The 20224-nt window shown below is 42.1% G+C and overlaps 1 protein-coding gene across 7 annotated transcripts in view; it reads left to right on the plus strand.

The window, feature by feature from the left end:
- LOC144683741 (BCL-6 corepressor-like protein 1) overlaps positions 1-20224 on the plus strand; it is a 308871-nt gene that overhangs the window by 277295 nt on the left and 11352 nt on the right. For all 7 annotated transcript variants that reach the window (XM_078547078.1, XM_078547081.1, XM_078547074.1 and 4 more), the window contains one exon: positions 15500-15717. In XM_078547078.1, coding sequence (XP_078403204.1) covers positions 15500-15578 — 79 coding nt within the window. In that variant the 3' untranslated portion in view covers positions 15579-15717. The remainder of the gene's footprint in view (positions 1-15499; positions 15718-20224) is intronic.

Genomic DNA, 20224 nt, shown 5'->3' on the forward strand with positions numbered 1-20224 from the left:
CCCATTACTACTTCCTTAATAATGGATTCCAACAATTTCCCAACGATAGACCTTAAACTAACTGGTCTATAGTTTCTTACTTTCTGCCCCCACCTCTCCCCCCCCCCCCCCCCCCCCATTTTTTTTTGAATAAGGGTGTTATATTAGCATTTTTCCAATCCACTGGAACCTTTCCAGAATCCAGGGAATTTTGGAATATTATGGCCAATGCATCCACTATCTCCACTGCCACTTCCTTTAAGACCCTGGGATGTAGGCCATCATGTCCTGGGGACTTGTCACCCTTTAATCCCAATAGTTTGCTCAGTACTTTTTCTCTAGCAAATGGTGATTGTTCTAAGTTCCTCCTTCTCTATGTCCTCTGCACTACCTGTTACTATTGGGGTGGTACCAGTGTCCTCCACTGTGAAAACTGAGGCAAAATATTGATTAAGCGTCTCTGCCATTTCTGCATTCCCCACTATTAACTCCCCAGTCTTGTCCTCCAAGGGACCAACATTGACTTTAGCTACTCTTTCCTTTTATATACTTGTAGAAGCTTTTGCAATCAATTTTTACATTTTGCGCTAGTTTCCTTTCATAATTTACCTTTGCTCTTTTTATTTTTTTTTTAGTAACCCTTTGTTGATCTTTAAAAGTTTCCCAATCTTCCAGCCTGCCACTGACCTTTGCAATTTGGTATGCCTTAGTTTTTGCCTTTGTTATCTTTAACTTCCTTGCTTAGCCATGGATGCTTTTTCCCCCTCTTACCATCTTTCTTCCTCATTGGGATATATTTTACTTGGGAGGAATTGATGGGAGGCACTGATGTTGTATTGAGTGAAATACCTTTACTGTTAAGTAAGCCTTCAATGAAAAAGACCCAAATGAAGTTAGACATAGAGCCATTGTCTTTGAAAAATCTGCAGATTTGCAATTCCATGTCGTGACATTATTGTATTCCTTTAAGGCCTATCATCCCTCCTGGGGAAGTGGTGGCGTAGTGTTATTGTCACTGGACTGGTAATCCAGAGACCCAGGGTAATGCTCTGGGGACCTAGGTTTGAATCCCACCATGGCAGATGGGGAAATTTGAATTCAATAAAAATCTGGAATTAAAAGTCTGGTGATGACCATAAAACCATTGCCAATTGTCATAAAACCCATCTGGTTCACTAATGTCCTTTAGGGGAGGAAATCTGCCATCCTTACCTGGTCTGGCCTACATGTGACTCCAGACCCACAACCATGTGGTTGATTCTTAAATGCCCTCTGAACAAGGGCAGTTAGGGATGGGCAATAAATGCTGGCCTAGTCAGCGATACCCACATCCCATGAACAAAAAAAAGACAATGTTAAAATGATATTAATGGCAGCTGTGGATAAGGATTTAAGGGAGAAGAAGCAAATTTTTACAAAACTACATCAACAATTTGCACATCCCTCTGGCTATAGGTTGAAGATTCTGTTAAAGGGTGCAAGGATACTGGATGAGGAATACACTAGACTTGTCGAGGACATTAGTGAAAAATGTATTATAAAAAGTATGCGAGAATGCCTTCACAACTAGTAGTAAGTCTTCCATTGGCGAGAGACTTTAATGAAATCGTAGTCATGGACCTCAAAGTGTGAGAAAAAATATTTTTCATTTTGTAGACATAGCAACTAGATTTAGTTTGTCATTGGTAATTTTTAGCAAAGACAAAAAAGTAATTAGCAATTTAAAAATAATGGAAAGATGAATAGGAATGGGCATGGGAGCACCAGCTAAATTTTTAACAGCCAATGAAGGAGAATTTGCTAATGAGGAATTCGGGAGTATGTGTGAAAATTTGAATATGTAGCAATGCGTACAGCAGCAGAATGCAAGAGAAATCATGCTGTGATTGATGAAATGCTCTGAAAAATATTGGCAGACCAACTAAATTGTAAATTGCCAACTCTGTAGTGCAGGTAGTGCATGCAAAAAACATGCCCCAGATGGTTGGGGGCTACAGTCCTTATCAATTAGTTTATGGCTGGAACACGATACTTTCAGTAACGTGGGACCATCCCCCAGCTTTGGAGGGGACTACCATGAGTTCCATTTTTACAGAATATTTGAATACTTATGCATTCAGGGAGGAGAGCACTTATTAAGATGGAGTTTTCAGGAAAATAATCAGAAGTGCTTTGCGGTATCGAATCAGGCCATCGGAATGCATTTTCAGCCTGGGGGCATGGCACATTATAAAAGAAGGGAAGAAAGAATGGAGAAGTCCAGGAGAAGTTTTAGGCACTGATAGCAAAACTTGCAACGTGGTAATAAAACTGTTATAGTACACTCCATGTGACTTGCTGACACCAAGTACAAATGATGGAAACTGAAGATGCACCATGCACTTTGGCATATATGTGCACAGGCCTGTACGAACAACAGACTGGGAGATACCACGCTGACTGAGTAGACCAAGTAGCAGTGAAGATCAGGATGGGACAATTTGTCACAAAGATCAACTACCAAAAGTTGGAACTAGGGTGGTATGTGGCTAATGAATGGAGTATGAAGGGCAGGAAAGGCCACAGGGAAATACAAAAAAATGGCTGAATGTACAAGTTAAGGGGCAGAAAATCAAATCTATGGATTGGTAGAAGGGAGTGAAAATGTGGAAAGCCAGGAAATGTAGTGTAAAGGTGATCACAGCCCAAGGAAAAGATCAATACTTGTGAAAGAAAGTCTAGTTGTAGGATAAAACAGATCAAGTAGTAGCTGTCCAGAAAGAGACAGGAAATTTAGAGTTGATCTTCAGACAACTTTTCTTAGTGGGCGCATTTAACTTTATTTACAAGATGGCAGCAGCAACTACACGTGTGCATCAAACTCCATAACTAAAGAAGAGCTCCTCTCTAGAGGTTCCCTGCACTGTTAACATGTTGGTTTACACAGATCATGTGATCTTACAACACAGGACTATTCTTAAAGTTACAGCTGTACATTTCCCAAAACTGTAAATACTACAGATATCTAATAGGGGATGTAGTTTAACTAGAGCAAGGACCACAGAACAGGATAGGAGTAACACACGAAGTAGGAGCCCCTACAATAGAGAAGATCTAGTGGCCACTAACAAGTTAGATGGCAAATTAGTACAGGAAGCAAAACAAAAAGAACTTGACAATTGGAGAGTTTGGCATTTACACTTGGGTGCCAGACAAAGCATATCCAGCATTGTCCCATAGATGCTATATATGGAGAAAGTACTTTCTGATGGGACATTTTAAAGCTAAGGCCAGACTGGTAGCTTGGGGATTTGAGGAACACATGGGCGACCAAGAAGTTAGAGCAGACCCCCCCAACAGCAGAAAAAGTAAGTTTAAGGACTTTCCTAGCACTTCTAGGGACATACTCATGGGAATATAAATCCATTGACATCAAAGGGGAGTAATTTCAAAGGGAAGTATTCTTAAAGCCTCCAAGAAGCTGGAGATATCGAGGGGAAATTATGGAGGTTAAATGAGTGTGTTTACAGGTTTAATGATGCATCTGGGGAATGGTATTTTTCAGTTGGGTCCGTTCTAGTAAAAGCTGGTTGTGTTCAGCCAAAAGTAGATCTAGCAGTGTTTTATGGGTACTATGAAGGAAAACTAGTATGCGCTTTCTTAATGCGTAGATTTCCTGTGGGAGGGATCTGCGACATCTGAGAAATTTGTAATAGATAAAATTACAAAGGAATTCAAAATTGGAAGTTGGGCTTCTGGAGCTTTTAGGTACATCTACCTAATATCCAACCCTAAGTTGGAAATAACCTTGACTCAACAGTCTCACCTAAAGAATGTTAATAGGATCATGATAAATCGGGTGTGATCCCCTCAAAATGAAGACTCTTCAACTAAGGAAGAAGCAGAGCAATTAAGCTTAATTGGGCAATTAAACTGGTTATGCACACAAACTAGACAATGCATCTTTTGATGTATTGGAATTGAGCACCATGCTGAAATATGCTGCTGTTAAGGAAGTGCTAAAAGCATATAAGACGTTGAAGAAATTACATTCAGAGGAATGTATGACCAGATTTTGAGACCTGGATGACCCAGAAGGGATAAAATTAGTTATTTTTAGTGATGTTGCACACGCTAACCTTCCTGATGGTTATTAGAGTACAGCAGGATTCGTTATATTTTTAGTGGGAAGAAAAGATAAATGTTGCCCATTAGCTTGGGAATCAAAGAAGATAAATAGAGTATTAAAAGTACCTTAGCTGCGGAGACACTTGCACTGGTAGAGGTGACAGATACAGCTATATATTTATCAAGTATTTTGAAGGAACTCCTATATAAGGGGCGACAGGGGGAAAAATGTGCCCACAGAATGTCCTAGAGTGAACAATTATCTATGTAGCAATGTCCATTTAGCAAAGAGTGTCACAGAAGAGGTTGAGGATTGATCTTGCAAGTATAAAAGAGATGTTGGAATGGAAGGAAATTTCCAAAATTTAAATGGGTTGATCCAAGTCACCAGTTATCTAATTGGACAAGCAGTTCTTTTTGTATAACAAAGAAACTATTGATTATTCTCGAAGAGGGATGCATTGTATTATAATGGATTGTGACAACATGGACATTTTCATGTTACAACCTTATTAATTTTTTTTAAATAGAAAGAGTAATTTGGGATTATGTCAGAGTGATTATATAATACGATAACATGTATTTTCATTTTGTATGTTTTTTTTTGTGCATCATAATTTTTTTGTGCATATAAGTTTAATTTAAAGAATACAGAGGAATCTGTTAGCATCAAATAGGTTCTGTTTAATGAATGTTAAGTACCCAGTACTTGAAGGTAATAAGGTGAACAGGTGCACCTGGGAACATTTGACTCCTGTGTGGCTGATGGCAACGCACATACCCTCAGTGCTCAGGCTCATGTCATGGAGACACAGTGGAGGCCCTAATAGTCACTAGATTCCAGGATGATGATTATATGCAGTGAGGACACTCTATAGATCTTCACATTGTCTCTGTGAATGTCTAACTCCTGTCTAGCTGAGGGCAGCTCACTTGCACTCTGATATTAGGGTCATAACATGGAAACGCAGTCGTGAAACTTTAAGTGCGCATGATCCTTTGTCAGCCTTCAGCACCTGACCCCTTCAGGAGCACTGTGTCACCAGTCACAGATGCTGAGGAAATGGGAGGCCAGCCCCACCTCAAAGGTGCTGAGAGCATACAGAGAATTATGGAACTCTGTGACTCTTGCCCACGACTTTCTGGCAGTAATGACAAGCACCGTTGAGGTGCAGGCATCAGTAATGTGTCCAGTGAGTGTTAAGTCGGACTATCACTTTGGTCTGAAGGTTACACACTGCACAGGGAAGAGGACCTGGACTGAAACACCTGCCTTTATCTTGTGCAGCAACCAAGGTTTCACATCTGAGTGACACAAAAACTGCTCATCAAAACAAGGAGCCATAGGCAAGGAGACATGCTTGGGCATTTATTTACAATTACATACTACATCATAACTTTCCTAACTCTGCCGCTAAGTCTTGGTGCTCCCTGGACATCCATAGCGGAGGTGGAGACAGCCTGTTAACTGCTATGCCCTGTCTATGGTGACCTTGATGGGTGTCCTCTGGAGGGCCCTGGCCCGCTTTTGGGGTCCTGCTGTGTGGCAGTGCTACCTTCCTCAGCCTGTGGAGCTGGAGCTGCTGAGGTCACAGGAAAAGGAGATTTGGATGGGCCGGAAACTCCCGCAGTCACCTGGGTGGATGGCCCTGGGGCGTGCACCTGTTGATCCTTCTTCCTGTGAGTGCCCGAGGTCTCTTGGCTGACTTGAGGAGAAGGGGAAGCTGGAGTGAGATCGAGCTGCTCCGCATGCCTTTCGTGTTGACACTGGAGGCCAACTATGGCATCAGCGATGGATTTCAGCCCATGTAGCAGTTCAGGACTGATGTCCTGGACCAAGGTCTCCATGTTGGCTACCATCCTACCAGTGTTGACCTCAGTGCGCAATGCACTGTCACCTCAGCCTGAAGGTGGATGGACTGCTGCATTGTGCCTTGCAAAATCTGAGGAGTGCAGCGGACATCCCTTCCTGATGTTCCCGAGCTTGCTTTTGCAGCTCCAGCAACTGAGGTATGGCCGAGTCCAGAGGGTCCTCATTTGACTAGGACTCAGCAGATTCCTGGCCTCCAGCAGTCCTTCAAGTGCTGGACACCTGCTGTGGATCAGACAGTGCAATGTGCTCACCAGGTTGTGACCCCGAGGCTACTCTAGAACTAGATCCCAGTGAGGTGTGTCTCTGTGCTGGTGGAGAGTGTGGGTGAGCGTTGTGACAGGTCTTCAATGAGGCTGTCATCAGATTCTTCTTCCGAGATGTCTTCAGGGCTTGAGTCAAGGACGTGGCTCGTGGACCTGCTCAGCTGTTTACCAGATGTGCCAATGAAAGCAAGGAGAGATCATTAGTGCATGGCAGGGGATTACGGAACAGGGGAACTGCCTCACAGCATGGTTGTCTGATGGATGTTGCACTGCTGGATCCTCACGTGGTTGAGCACCACTGACCTCACTGTCAGCACCAGAATGGTCCAGAACCTCGCCAGCCAGCTGGATGGCTCTGTTTTCAAAGTCCATGAGGACCTTGATTTCGGGCATTCCTCCATCAGTCTGAGGCCTCTCCCTTCCCTTTGCTGTGTGTCAGCTTGTCCTGCATGAAAACAGATGGAGAGTGTGAGAGCAGGATGCCTGCCAGGCCAGCTGATAAGAATGCCGGGCCTGTATGGGTGGTGAGTGTTGCCATGGACAGGATGAGGACACGATCGGCAGGGCAGATAAAGGTGTGTGTGTGTGTATGTGTATGAGAGAGTGAATGCTGATGTCCCTTCAACTGGCAGTGAGTGAGCAATCCCTGTGGATGTGTGATGGGCTTGATGCATGAGTTGAGAGTGACTTCCCTGCCAAAACAGAGGAGATCATTGATCCTCTTTTGGCACTGGGTGGCTGTCCTCTTTTGCAGGGCGTTGGTGCTGACCACTGCTGCTACCGCTTCCCATGCTGGATTGGTGACCTTGCTTGCCGGTCTTCCCTCAGAGTGGAGGTAGATGACAGCGGGCCTCCAGCGTCCAGTAGACGCCCGAGGGAGGCATCGCTAAATATGGGGGCAGCATGTTTTCTCCCTTTGGCAGCCATGACTTTCCAGCAGCTTCCGATGCCGTAGAGAGTGCTAGCTCTGTGCAGGGGCGCCCTTTAAATATTACTGAAGACCTGAGGTGATAGCTGGATGGGTAAATCCAAGGCTGCCCCACCTACCACCTAGCGTGTTTCCCTGGAATGCATTGTTAATGAAGCGGATTTGCTGGGAATGGGACAATATGGCATGAAAAACCATCACTGTGGCCGGCAGGTAAAACGTCCTTTTTCCGCCTGGTGTGCAAATCTGGGATGATTCCGCCCAGAGTCTTCTGCCTCCGCCATAAGTTGCATTTCCTTGCTACTGATTCTATCCTAATTGGCCACTGTCTCATTCCAAACCAAATTGTTCACAATCTCAGCATCCTATTTGACCCTGATCTAAACTATCCTCTTCATCACAAAGGTCGCCAACTTTCACCTAAATAACATTCTCCATCTCCACTCCAGTGTCAGTTTCTGTTGCTGGTACGCTCATCCATTCTTTTGTAACCTCCAGAACTGGTAATTCCACCCTCTCTAAACTTGAGCTTATCCCAATTTCTACTGCCCATGTCCTAACATGCACCAGGTCCTGTTCACCTATCACTTTTTGTACTTGCTGACCTACATTAGCTCCTGGTTCACCAAGATCTCCATTTTTAAATTTCACATCCACGGTCAAATCCCTCCCTGACTCTGTCCCTAACCTTCTCCACCTTCACAACCTTCTAAGCACTTTGCATTCCTGTGCAATTCTACTTCCATTGCTCCAACGTTGGCAGCCATGCCATCAGCTGTTTAGGCCCTGAACTCTGAAATTCCTTCCCTAAACCTCGCCACCTGTTTTCATTTAGGGCTTTCTTCAAAGCTCATCGCTTTGACCAGTCTTTTAGTGATCTGTTCTAATACCTTCTCCTTTGGCATGGTGTCCATTTTTGCCTAGTTACACACCTGTGAAGTGCATTGGGACATTTTACGATGTTAAAAGCACTATAGATATGCAAATTGTTGTTGTTGAAACCATTGTCTTCATTCCATTCCCTAGCCACTGATTCCTCCAATTCTGACCTTGTTGAGCATCCCCAATTTTAATCCCGCCACCATTGGTGTAAATGCCTTTAGTTGCCCTAAGCCCCCAAATTTCCTCCTTAAACCTCTCTGCCTTCTACCTCTCTTTCCTCTAAGTTATGCCTTAAAACCTACCTGTTTGACCAAGCCTTTGGTTATCTGCCATAATACCTCACGTGCTTCGTAACACTCCTGCGAAGTGCCTTGGACGTTTTACGGTGTTAAAATCACTATAAATACAAGTTACTGTTATAAGGTTGCCCAATGGAAATTATATTTCTTGTTCCAGAAATAGAAATTCAAGTGTAGACTTTGTTGATCTCTGGCCAACGCTGATCTCACTAATTGGGCTGCTACAGTGGTTCTCAGTCCCTGTGTTTAGGAAGGAAAAGAAAACTCTAGCTTTCCTACGCCTGAGAACTATCCAGTGACCACTGTTCAGTAGATGCTTGTATGGCCATTGGATAGGGACAAGAAGGTTGTGCGGTGATGCTCCATGTGTGGAATAGCTTGCTGACTGTGTCTAGATTTACACTTGAGGAATGAGAACCTGTGAGATTTACTGGAGAGCTGCCAGTGACCGTGAAGTTCTACTCCAGCATAAAACAGCAGCTTTGTGAAAAGGTAGGGGGGAGAAAATTGGACAGTGATTTTAAAATAAAAAGAATAGAGATGAGAGTCATTGAGCTGATTTTTAAGAATTTATAATGGAGGATAGTGTGAAATGGGCAGAAGTATAAATATATATGAATTATTGTCTGAAACGTTAACCCCTGATTAAAATTCTGGGAATGATGCTTTGCACAGATCAGAGCTTCAGAAATTACATTTTTGTAATTACACTTTTCATGAAATGATTTGGTTTTAACCTGCCCAGTGAGAGAGGGCGGGTCAGGTCGGATGCCTGGTTTATACTCTGCCCAATTTTAAGCCTCATTCAAGTTTGGCTGAGTGAATTAGATTAAAATTTGAGCCTTGCTAAAGGCTTTCAGCCGTCAACAACCAAGTGCAGCCCAAGTAAACTCATGAATCTAATACGGAAGTGCCTGGGCCTTTGTGAGGAGACTAAAACAATCTCCCTGCAATATGAGGAAGGCTGAAGGTAAAGTAAATCACAGGATCTGATTGTCAGTAGCCAAATTCTGTGTTTGTTTCCTTTGGAGGCCAAGGAATCCAGCCTGCTTTTGTGAAATCAAGTCAAGAATAAGGATTAGAAGGGGAACCCTAATGATTTTACAACCTTCAAATCTTCCATAAAGCAACATTTGAGGATTAAACTACCTAGCTTGCAAAATGGAAAATTGTATGAGGAAGTAATAGACCAAAGAATTGTTATCAAAATCAACTCTGCATTTGCATAAAACAGTTCACTCCATTCTGGTAAATATTTCCTTTGAAATCTTTATCTCTTGGCAGAAATGTACCAGTCCAATGCTGCTCAATCTGTCAGCAAGTTGATTCTGATTTTTCCAACTGTCACACCCTGGTTGGAATAGATGTAAAATGCAACTTAAGCTGCTTTGGTGGTTCAGCAAGTTTATTGATTGAATTGTTGAGCCTACAAACTAGGAAAGTCTCATGTTCTGTTCTTGGTGTGCACTGATTGCAGCAAGGATGGCAGTATAGGAGCAAAATACTTAGCCCTGGGTTGGACAGGCATAAATCAGTCTTGTATCTGGGTTATTTTCTGGTGACAACTGCTGAATGTGCATGTATGTGAGAATATGGTTGAGCTTGGCTGTGATGCACACACCTCCCCATCACCCCCCTCCCTCCCCGACCAGCCAATTCCTCTTTAAATCCTTTCATTGTGTATAACCGGTTCATTTGAAAGCGCAGTACCTTTATTTTTGCACAAAAATTCTCGGTACCTTGAAGGGGATAACTTGGGGGCAGCCTGCAAGGTACTTTGTGTTGTGTGGCTTGTGCAGCTCCCCCAAATCCCATCCTATCAAACTGACATGGCTTAGGCTCATGTATGAAAAATTCCCATTGGAATCATCAGAGCTCCAGTTCTAATCTTTGCACTTGATTGAATACACAAGTTGGATGAGGTTTTGGATTGTGTAATCATTTTGGGATGGACAAAAATAAAATGATTGCATCCAAAGTTCATGTCTTGGTTGTAAATTACTACATTCCTGGCTCTAGTATCTCTTCTTTTTGAACACACTTTCACTTCAATGCTATCAATCAAATAAATTAGCAGTTGGAGAATTAACAAGTGTTCAGCTGGTGACATAAAAACCATGGGCAACAATGGTAAAGGCATGATAGTTCATGACTGGTTTGATATTTTCAGCATTTATTAACTAGAACTGCTTCTAAATATCAAAACATTGCAATTTATTTTATAACTTTTGCATTACATTTGTGAAAGCTAAGCGGTGCCTGACAACACTGAGCAATATTTACAGAATCTTGCAGTTGATGTTGGAGGTGTTCAGGCTCCCTGTAGTATTATAGGTTGTCATATTCCAAATTTTCAAAATGTTAAGAGTATCTCCAAGCTATAAACAGACCAATATTTATTTCTTAAATGTTCAGCCAGTCCTAGAAAGTAAGATTCAATACTTAAGTTATGCAGTATCTACAGTGCTGCGGAGGGAAATTTTCTTTGGGCCAATTTTAACCATCTCCACCCAGCAGTGTGGCCAAGGGGTTAAAAATTAGGCTAGGCGGAAGTCACTATATTTGAGCAATGTTTCCCATCTGCAGATATTTTCATCACAGGATTTTCAGGACTTTGGAGGTCACCTACTACTTGCAAGCAGGGGCCTTCTAAATATTGACAAGTGGGTGTCTGACATCATTTGGATCCTTGCACCAGTTTAAAACAGAGGTGTGCGAATCACACCCATCACCAATCCACCATCAAAAATGGGCAGCAATTAAGCAGCATCAAGTCAGAAGAGGCCCAGGGAAATAGAAGAGTTTCCTTGTGGCTGAAGGGATGAGTGCTTCCCCTGGCCCATGAAGGAAAGCCTGGACCGCCTCTGTTTTAGGCATTTCTCTTTCCTTCTCCAGCTGCAATCGGCCCGGACTCATCCTCTTCCTCACTTGCCTTTCTGGGAACTGTTACCTTCAAGCCCCAGTAGAGACCTGACTGGACAATTTACTGCTCTTGCTCTCTGGCCTCCTGGTCACCCTCACCAGCTTCAGCTGAAGTCAACATCAGAAAACTTAAATGAGGGCTTTCAGTTAATATTTCTAGGGCTACATATTCTGGGTGGACAGGGCTGTGATTGCTGCCCACTTTGGAGCCACAGTCTTGATTCCCAACCTAATTTCAAATCCGGAAAGCTAATAGAATGTTATAATTTATTGTGAGGGGGATTGAAAACAAAAGTAGGGAGGTAATGCTTCAGTTACACAGGTCACTCATGAGACCACATTTGGAGTACTGTGTACAGTATTGGTCACCTTATTTAAGTAAGGATGTAAATGCGTTGGAAGCAGTTCAAAGAAGGTTCATCAGACTACCCAGAATGGGTGGGTTGTCTTAAGAGGAAAAGTTGGACAGACTAGGCTTATATCCACTGGAGTTGAGTAAGAGGCAACTTGACTGAAACATAAGATCCTGTTGGGTCTTGACAGAGTGGATGTGAAGAGGATGTTTCCTCTTGTGGGAGAATCTAGAACTAGGTGTCACTGTTTAAAAATAAGGGAACGCCCATTTAAAACCAAGATGAAGTGAAATTTTTTCTGAGGGTCGTGAGTCTTTGGAACACGAAAAGGTGGTGGAAGCAGAGTCTTTGAATATTTTTAAGGCAGAGATGGATAGATTCTTGATAAACAAGGGGGTGATAGGTTATCGGGATAGGTGGGATGAAGATTTCAGGTTACTATCAGATCAGCCATTATTTTATTAAATGGCGGAGCAGGCTCAAGAGGTTAGTTGGCCTATCCTGCTCCTTGTTCGTATGTTTGGCCTCGAGTTTGCTTTCTTGTGTAGGCTTACCAATTTTATAATGATAAGACCAGGAGATTGGACCCATTTAAGAAAGAGTTAGGTGTTGGAACATTGATTATCCTGAAATGAATAATTGATTTCAACCTATGAATTTATCTTTTGCTCTGCACTCAGTTTAAATAAACTGCTTATATTCAAAACATTAAATAACTTTGATTACCCTGAAGATCTGAATTGTGTACCCCTCAATCTTTTTTACTTATATTGAAGAAACATTTTATTCTGTCAATTTTCCAGTGCTCTTTGCCAAGTTGTATTATTGCCCTTGTCATGAAAAGCAGATTACAGCCACAAATTACTTACGGGCACATTGAACTTTTTAAGGAAGACCTGTGTGTTTTTAAAGAAATACAAGCAAAGACACTGAGCAAAAGGTGGTTGATAATGTACAGTGACCACGTTCAGGAAAATACCTGTGTGGATCACAGTTAACCGACTGGTCCTAAGAGGACGTGGAATGTCGCATCTGCAAAGGTGTCAAGGCCACTTTTAAACAGAGACACTTGAAAGGGAGATAGAAAAGATGCAAAAGACTGAACTTTAATCTCCTGTTGTTGCAGACACACGACTGATTTGCACATCCCAGCAGTCATCCAAAAATCCATCTCCTGTTGTCCCTGTTGATTTATATCTCAATGTGTAAATAGTTTTGAGATGAATGCAAGACATGACTATTTCCCCTCCTGGGAATACACAAGAAAAATGGGTTTTAAAAAGTTGGCTGCAAGTGCGTGCGTGTGTCTCTTGCTGGAGGAAAGGCTCAACAGAAGCGACAATCAAAAGCTGTAAAGGGCACCCTTTTTAGCTACCTTGCAGAACCCAGTGTCTCCAACTGACTGAGAATCTGCCAGAGCGCTTTACTGGAATTGCCCAACTTAACACCCATAATGTATCACCATGTACACCTCACAGACAAGCCAGGGACTAATTTGTATATTGTTTTTTAACTTTTTTATTTGGATTCTTAACTTCTAATTTCTGATGTGTGCTGCATTTTTATTATTTTTTTCTCAGGTTTTAGTAACTAATAAACTTACCCTTTAACTCAAGGTGTGGTTAAAATGGCTCCTTATAAAAAGTAAATACATTTGGACTAGGAAGGTATTTTTAAATTAACCTTGTTACAACCAACTCCGGAGGTTGAATAGAGTAGGAGAGCCAGCTCATTCCTCCTCGCCTGGGATCATAACAAAATTGGGATCCCATTCAGGAATTTAACAAATTGGGGGACCCTCTCCAGGCACTGGTTGTAACACCCTGCATTGGCCCAAATCTTCCATTCAGGGTTGGAACCTGCTATATCCAACCCTGACCAGATAGAAAAATACACGCTTACATTCCTCTAGTTTTTCAGTGCAGCTTCCGATAGATGATCCTGCAGAACTCAGTGCAGGTAACCTCGGAGGGTCAGCAGAGACAATCTGCGCAGAAACCATGCCCCCTTTTCTGGCACTAGGTGCTGCTGCATTCTGGTAAGTAAAGAGTTTAAATTTCCCAAAACTTCTTTGAAAAACTATGGAGAGAAGGTAAGGAGGTAGGGTGAGTAATGCGGTAAGGTGGGTGAGGGGTAGGGCAGGTAAGGGGTTGGGTGAGTGGCAATGTGGGGAAGTACGAAGACATTCATTTTGAGCATAAGAAAGATAGATTAGGTTATTTCTAAATGGCAAGAAGCTCGGAGCTCTGGAAGAGCAGGGATACAAAGTACATAAGCTGGTGGACAGATACAAAATAATTAAACAGGCTAATGGAATGTTGGCCTTTATCTCAAGGGGTCTGGAATACAGAGTTGAAAGTTATGCTACAGTTGTATAAAGCTCAGGTTAGTCTCCATTTTGAGTTCTCTTTTCAGTTCTGGGCATCACACCTCGGGCAAGATACATTGGCCTTGGTTACAGTAAAGACTCACCAAAATGATACCTGGGCTAAAAAAAAGTTAATTTATACGGCCAACTTGCCAATTCCACCACTCCATCTTTCCCCTGGACCATTTTTGCTGAGGCAGGATTTGGGAGTGGAGTGGGCGGCCAATCCAGCTTTTCAGCCTTTCTAAACGTTAAGCACTTTTCTTTCATAACCTTTAGAAATTTACAGAAGTTCTAATTGCCAGATAAGATTATGTAAATATACAGTACTGAAGTACAATCATAGGATTCTCAGAACAGGTACAGCCATAGGATTTTCAGAACTGAAAGTGTATGTGCTATATAAAAAAAAATACTTTTCCCTTGACTATTACTTGCTTCATCTTATCAAAATGTTCCTGACTGATTTTCAAATTACACCAAGATTTCTGTCACTACCTCAAATTGCTGTGATTTAACATTACAATATTAGTTCAAATTCTACCAAGTATTTGCCCTCTTACTCTTTGTTCACCTGGAAATCTAAATTATATCTGTTTATTTTAAATTGATTATCACAGTGAAAATAGCTGAGAAAATAATTCAATATAACTATGCTAAAAGTTCATAGATCCCCTCACTCAGTAACTTTCGGTCTATAACCTCAGTACAGTTTAGTCAAGATTTGACACCAGAGTTGGCGAGTTTATTACAAGTTGAACTGCTCCCCAGTAATAGAGCCTTAAGTAGTTTTTGAAGCATGCATTGGCTGCTCCCTATTATTTTAATTTTATTCAATTCAACTTTAAAAACTGTTCATACTTTTGGACAATGTTACATTGCAGATTAGATTTGCAAGTGCTTGCAGTCAGGTTTTTAAATAATTCTATATATCTTAGTTGCCTTATGCATCAAGAATTTGCAGGACCAGGGCCTTAAAAAAAAAAGTAAATTGTTGTTGCAGGGAGGCCACTGGGTATGTTTTTTTTTTGTGTGTAGTGCATTGTTCACAGGATGTTGACATAGGCAGTAAGGACCTGGGGGGGTGTGGGAGAGCTTATTGATCTTGGGAGTCCTTCAGCTGAGGTAAGAAAAGGTGAGAGTGGGTTCAAGGCACCTGTAGGTTTGATTGAAAGTGTTTCTGCAGTCCCATAATTCCTGGGCTTCCCCAGCATCACTCATTCAGATTGGCAGGAGCCCTAATGGCAGATGTGCTTTTTTACATGTGTTTGCTGTGAGGCTATTAGGCCCAAGTTACCAACCCTCTAATCCCTGGAGACTCCAGGCCAATCCTGAAGATCAATCTCCAGGACACTGCTACATGCAACGCTGGAGAAAAATCATTGGGACATCAACGAATATCGTTTTTTCTGTCATTTTCTTTGAAGAATTCCCTTTACCAGGTATAAAAATGAAAATGGGAAAAGGCTGTCTGGCTGACAGTCGAGCATCATCCAATTGGATAATGCGTTTTTTTGTTTTCCAGTTGGCATAGAAAGGCAGTACATCATAAGGATGGATGTGTTGGCTGGCAAATAACTAGAGCATGGGGGAAAGTCATGTGATGAAATCTCCAGGAATACATTTAATCGCAGTTAGCAACCCAAGGTTGAGCCACATTTGAGAGATGCACCTTCACTGCTGACCAAAAGGATGAACAAGCCTGCACGCTGCAGGAGATTCTTGCCCTGCTAGCGAGACAAAGTAAGTTCAGGGTCAGGTCTAATGCAAAGGTCACCAGAATCTTAATGGGCCTAACTTGGCAAATTTCAGCTCTTATTCTCTGAAATATCACAAAATACTTCCGTCGGCTGTATTCCTTGTGGCAATGCCCATATATTACTTCTATAATCTTTATCGTTTTGTTCACAAACAAACATTGACCTGTCTTAGTGAATTCTCATCCAGGGTTGTTTGCACTAAAGTGATTTAGTTACATATCGTGACTTGTTTTTAAAATCAATGAGCACATAAAACAAAAAAAAGGAACAATTTTCCTAAAATAGGTGCAAGTTTGTCATTTCAGTGACAATTATATGGCAAGTTTATACTGCAAGATGAAACAGAGAAATAGGGAAAATAGTGTTTCATTTTTTTAAAAAAAGTGAAGATTTCTTCTGTTTTTGGCAAAATAATAAAAACAAATATAAAGAATCTCTTTATGATTTTGCTATGGAATTTGGTGTTTGATTCACCAAGATATACATATCTAGACTACAAACTCAGGCTGGCCAAAACAAAGCTAGATGGGTGGCAATCCTCATTATACAATGTTTTGTTTTATATTGGCAGCTGGCCCTGCACTTTGAACACTGCCTTTGTATTGCAAGCAAATAAATTGTCATAAAATCAGGCCTCAAATATCAGTCTGTATGTGAGCTCTGAGCAAGTAGCCTATAATGAAAAAAATATCATTTTGTGTCAAAGGGAGTAAATGTGTGCTCGGGTTGACATCATAACCCAAAAAGATTAACTCCCAAAGCTCTGGCTTATTGCTGTCACTTTAAAGAGAAAGGACATGTTTGGTTTTACACCCAAATATATTGTACTCACAAATGAAATTCTGGTGAAATCATTTGTATGTACATGCTGTACATATGTGTATAAATATTCACACACACAAATCAAATTCACAGGAGAGTGTTAATTTACCATAAAACAAACTGCTGTGTATGTCAAATTAATTATTACCCATTTGCTACATCTGTTATCCATGTATCATCTCTAAGGTAGGTGAGAGATTTTTCTCCCAATTTTCTTTCCTGCTCTACCGAAAGTAATGATTTTGACAATATGTAGCTGATTATTTTGTCTGTTTTAACAGTAATTCTGAGGTTTAAAGTATTTCTCTTAAAACAACTCAATTTGGGAGCTGCAGGTATTTCCCACATTTCTACTCATTAGATTGTTCCCCTTGTCCTCAATTGACCCCTAGTCTCCACATTCAATGTGTCATCCTCCACCATTTTTTACCACTTTCAGCACAAAGCCAACACCAAGCACATCATCCCATCCCTTTTTTCAGCATCTTGAGGGGAACGTTCCCACTGTGGCACTCTGGCCCCTCCTATCTTTACCCACAACCCCTTCCCATGGTACCTCCCCCTGATGTTCCCTGTAAAGACATCCAAAGTCTGAATTGATCCCAAATGTTAATAGGTCAACTGAATCCAAAGTGTTCCAATTGTGATGGGCGCAGGCAACTCAGTCCAAAATTTAACACCAGCTTTTTAGAGCAGCAAATAAAGTGAACATTTTTTTTAAAGGGGTCTATGTATAACAGGAGCTTTGGGGCTGAATTTTACATGCCCCAGCGGGTGTGTTTCCTGTGAGAGGCATGTAAAATGGGGTGGGCAACCATCCCTCCACCTTTCCTTCAACCCCAGAGTTCATCCCCATAACACAGGAGGTGGGTGGACACCGTCATGTTAAAATGACCAATTAGTGGTCAATTAGGCTTGTTATCAAGCCTATTGCCTCTAATAATACACTGCCATGCCATAATATGTTTGGTGTGAGCAGTAGGGTGGGAGCAGGAAACCCAATTGTTAACCTGAAATGGTTAAATGGTGGGAAGGAAAGGGGGTCGCTCTTTGGGGACTGCCCTTTGTCGATTCCGGGGCAGCCCACCTTGGACTGAACCCCCCCCCACTTCATTCCTACCCGTTCCATCTCTTAAACCCACCCTTTCTTCTCTCTTTTCCCCACCCCCCCCCTCCCCCACACACTGCCCCTGTCCCTAACTTCTGGCCCAAGACCCCAGACTTATCTTCTCCGGGGATCCTAGGACATGGGTTCCACTCCCCACCTGCAGTCCCAGCAACTGCAACTCATTTACTAGACGCTTTCCTTTCTTACTTTTCAACAGCAGCATCAGCTCACGCATAGTTTGAATGTTTTGAAACGCATTCGTTTTGGGGCTCCCCTGTCTTTTGGGGGCCCTGTGCCACAGCACGGTGTGTTTCGTTGCAAATCCACCCTGGGCCTGGTTGTTTTCACTAATTTTATGCCCAGATGCCAGCACATTCGACTGAACCAGTGCCAAAAGATCAAGGAATTTTAAATATAATTGTATTACAGAAAAACCACTTACATTCTCAACATTTATAACAGCACTGTGGGTGTACCTACACCACATGGACTGCAGTGGTTCAAGAAGGCACCTCATCACCATCACCTTCTCAAGGCAACTAGGGATGAGCAGGCAGGCTTCTCATAAATTAATATTTTTTAAAAATTCATGCTTTCCATGATCTTTCTACACTGAGTCAAGATTCAATGTGTCCACATTAGACACTGCCCACAAAACTGGTCATGACTCGCAGATCAAAATTGCAAGATTCTGCTGGTTGTGCTAATTAGGCACCTTCCTGGCACTGCCAGGACTGATGGAGCTGCTGGCCAATCCAACTGGCCAGCAGCTCCAGAGGGCAGGACTTCTGTCCAATGAGGGGCAGAAGACCAACTCAGCCCTGGTTAATGAGCCCCATAGCGCTTTATAGCTGCAGGGCTGTTTGACGTGTTGTCGCTTGGCTTCATGTTGATGTGGTTTCCGAAGGGGGACCTACTGTCCGCCCCCATCCCAACCCCTGCTACTATTCAGTCCTTGGTCTTAGAAAAATGCATCAACTCCCCACCCAAAGGTTGCTACATTTGCCTTCTCTCACTTGTCATTTTTAAAAGTTTATATTTTTCTTGCCATTTTTTAAATCTCAAATTCCACTTGGGTGATTCTGAAATTTAGACCTACTCTGACAAAAGTGCTAAATTTGTGACTTCCTCCTTCCCTCTATTTTTGAGACAATTGAAGTCTGCTGCTGCTGTGTCGATGGGGCATATATTACAAACAACTATCCCTGTGATCTTAGGGGTAAAGTCCCTCCTTTTGTAAAATTCACTCACATCATCACAGGCATAAAATCTTACAAGCGAGCACAATGGGGAGCATAATAGAACATTTTTTTTCTCTTTCCATTAGAAATTATTCCTTGATATATTTAAGATCAGTAACTTGCAGTGTTATTAAATCTATCAGTTCAGTTCTACTCATGAGAAACAGATGACTTAGAAAAATACTGAACCATTAAAACTTCATTGGTATTCACTAGTCAGTTTCTTAGTGCATTAAATGTTTTTTAAGATATTTGAAAAGGTGCCTACTAGTGCATGTGTGTCAAAAAAAATGAGCACAATTTCAAGAGCCTTTCCTAATTAGCACAACCAGCAGAATCTTGCAATTTTGATCTGCGAGTCATGACCAGTTTTGTGGGCAGTGTCTAATGTGGACACACTGAATCTTGAATCAGTGTAGAAAGATCATGGAAAGCATGAATTTTTAAAAAAATATTAATTTATGAGAAGCCTGCCTGCCCAACCCTAGTTGCCTTGAGAAGGTGATGGTGATGAGGTGCCTTCTTGAACCACTGCAGTCCATATGGTGTAGGTACACCCACAGTGCTGTTATAAATGTTGAGAATGTAAGTGGTTTTTCTGTAATACAATTACATTTAAAATTCCTTGATCTTTTGGCACTGGTTCAGTCGAATGTGCTGGCATCTGGGCATAAAACTAATGAAAACAACCAGGCCCAGGGTGGATTTACAATGAAACACACCGTGTTGTGGCACAGGGCCCCCAAAAGACAGGGGAGCCCCAAAATGAATGTGTTTCAAAACATTCAAACTATGCGTGAGCTGATGCTGCAGTTGAAAAGTAAGAAAGGAAAGCGTCTATAAATGAGTTAATTTTGGGACCAAATCCCGTGCGTGACGGGCATCTGGGGGGGTCTCGGCAACATCTCTGCCTCTACCTCTGATCAGCTACAAAGACATACCTGAAGAAAACGCCTTCCAGATGCATTTACTTTACTACCAATGATCATTTCCCAAAGCAGGTCTATCTCAGTCTCTGTCAAATCTTCACAAAGTAAACAATAGACTCTGCTATTCCACTAGGTAAGCGATGCTTACAAAATAAGTTTGAAAGGAGATAGCTAGGAATTGCTCCTTTTCCAAGCCGGTTGCTGTAACAATTATATTTTCCCCCTTTGATAAGTCCCTTTCCTCTCACATACACTCTCTTTGATACAAGGTGTGCCACTTGCTAACAAACCGTTAGGGGCACACGGTGAGCCAAGTCACTTTACCCAACAATAGTGACGTCTATCAGCTCCCCTCAGCCCATGGTCGCCAATGCAAGTAGGGAGCTCAGT

This window comes from Cetorhinus maximus, chromosome 8 (assembly GCF_964194155.1).
Source record: "Cetorhinus maximus chromosome 8, sCetMax3.hap1.1, whole genome shotgun sequence".
Taxonomy (NCBI): domain Eukaryota; kingdom Metazoa; phylum Chordata; class Chondrichthyes; order Lamniformes; family Cetorhinidae; genus Cetorhinus; species Cetorhinus maximus.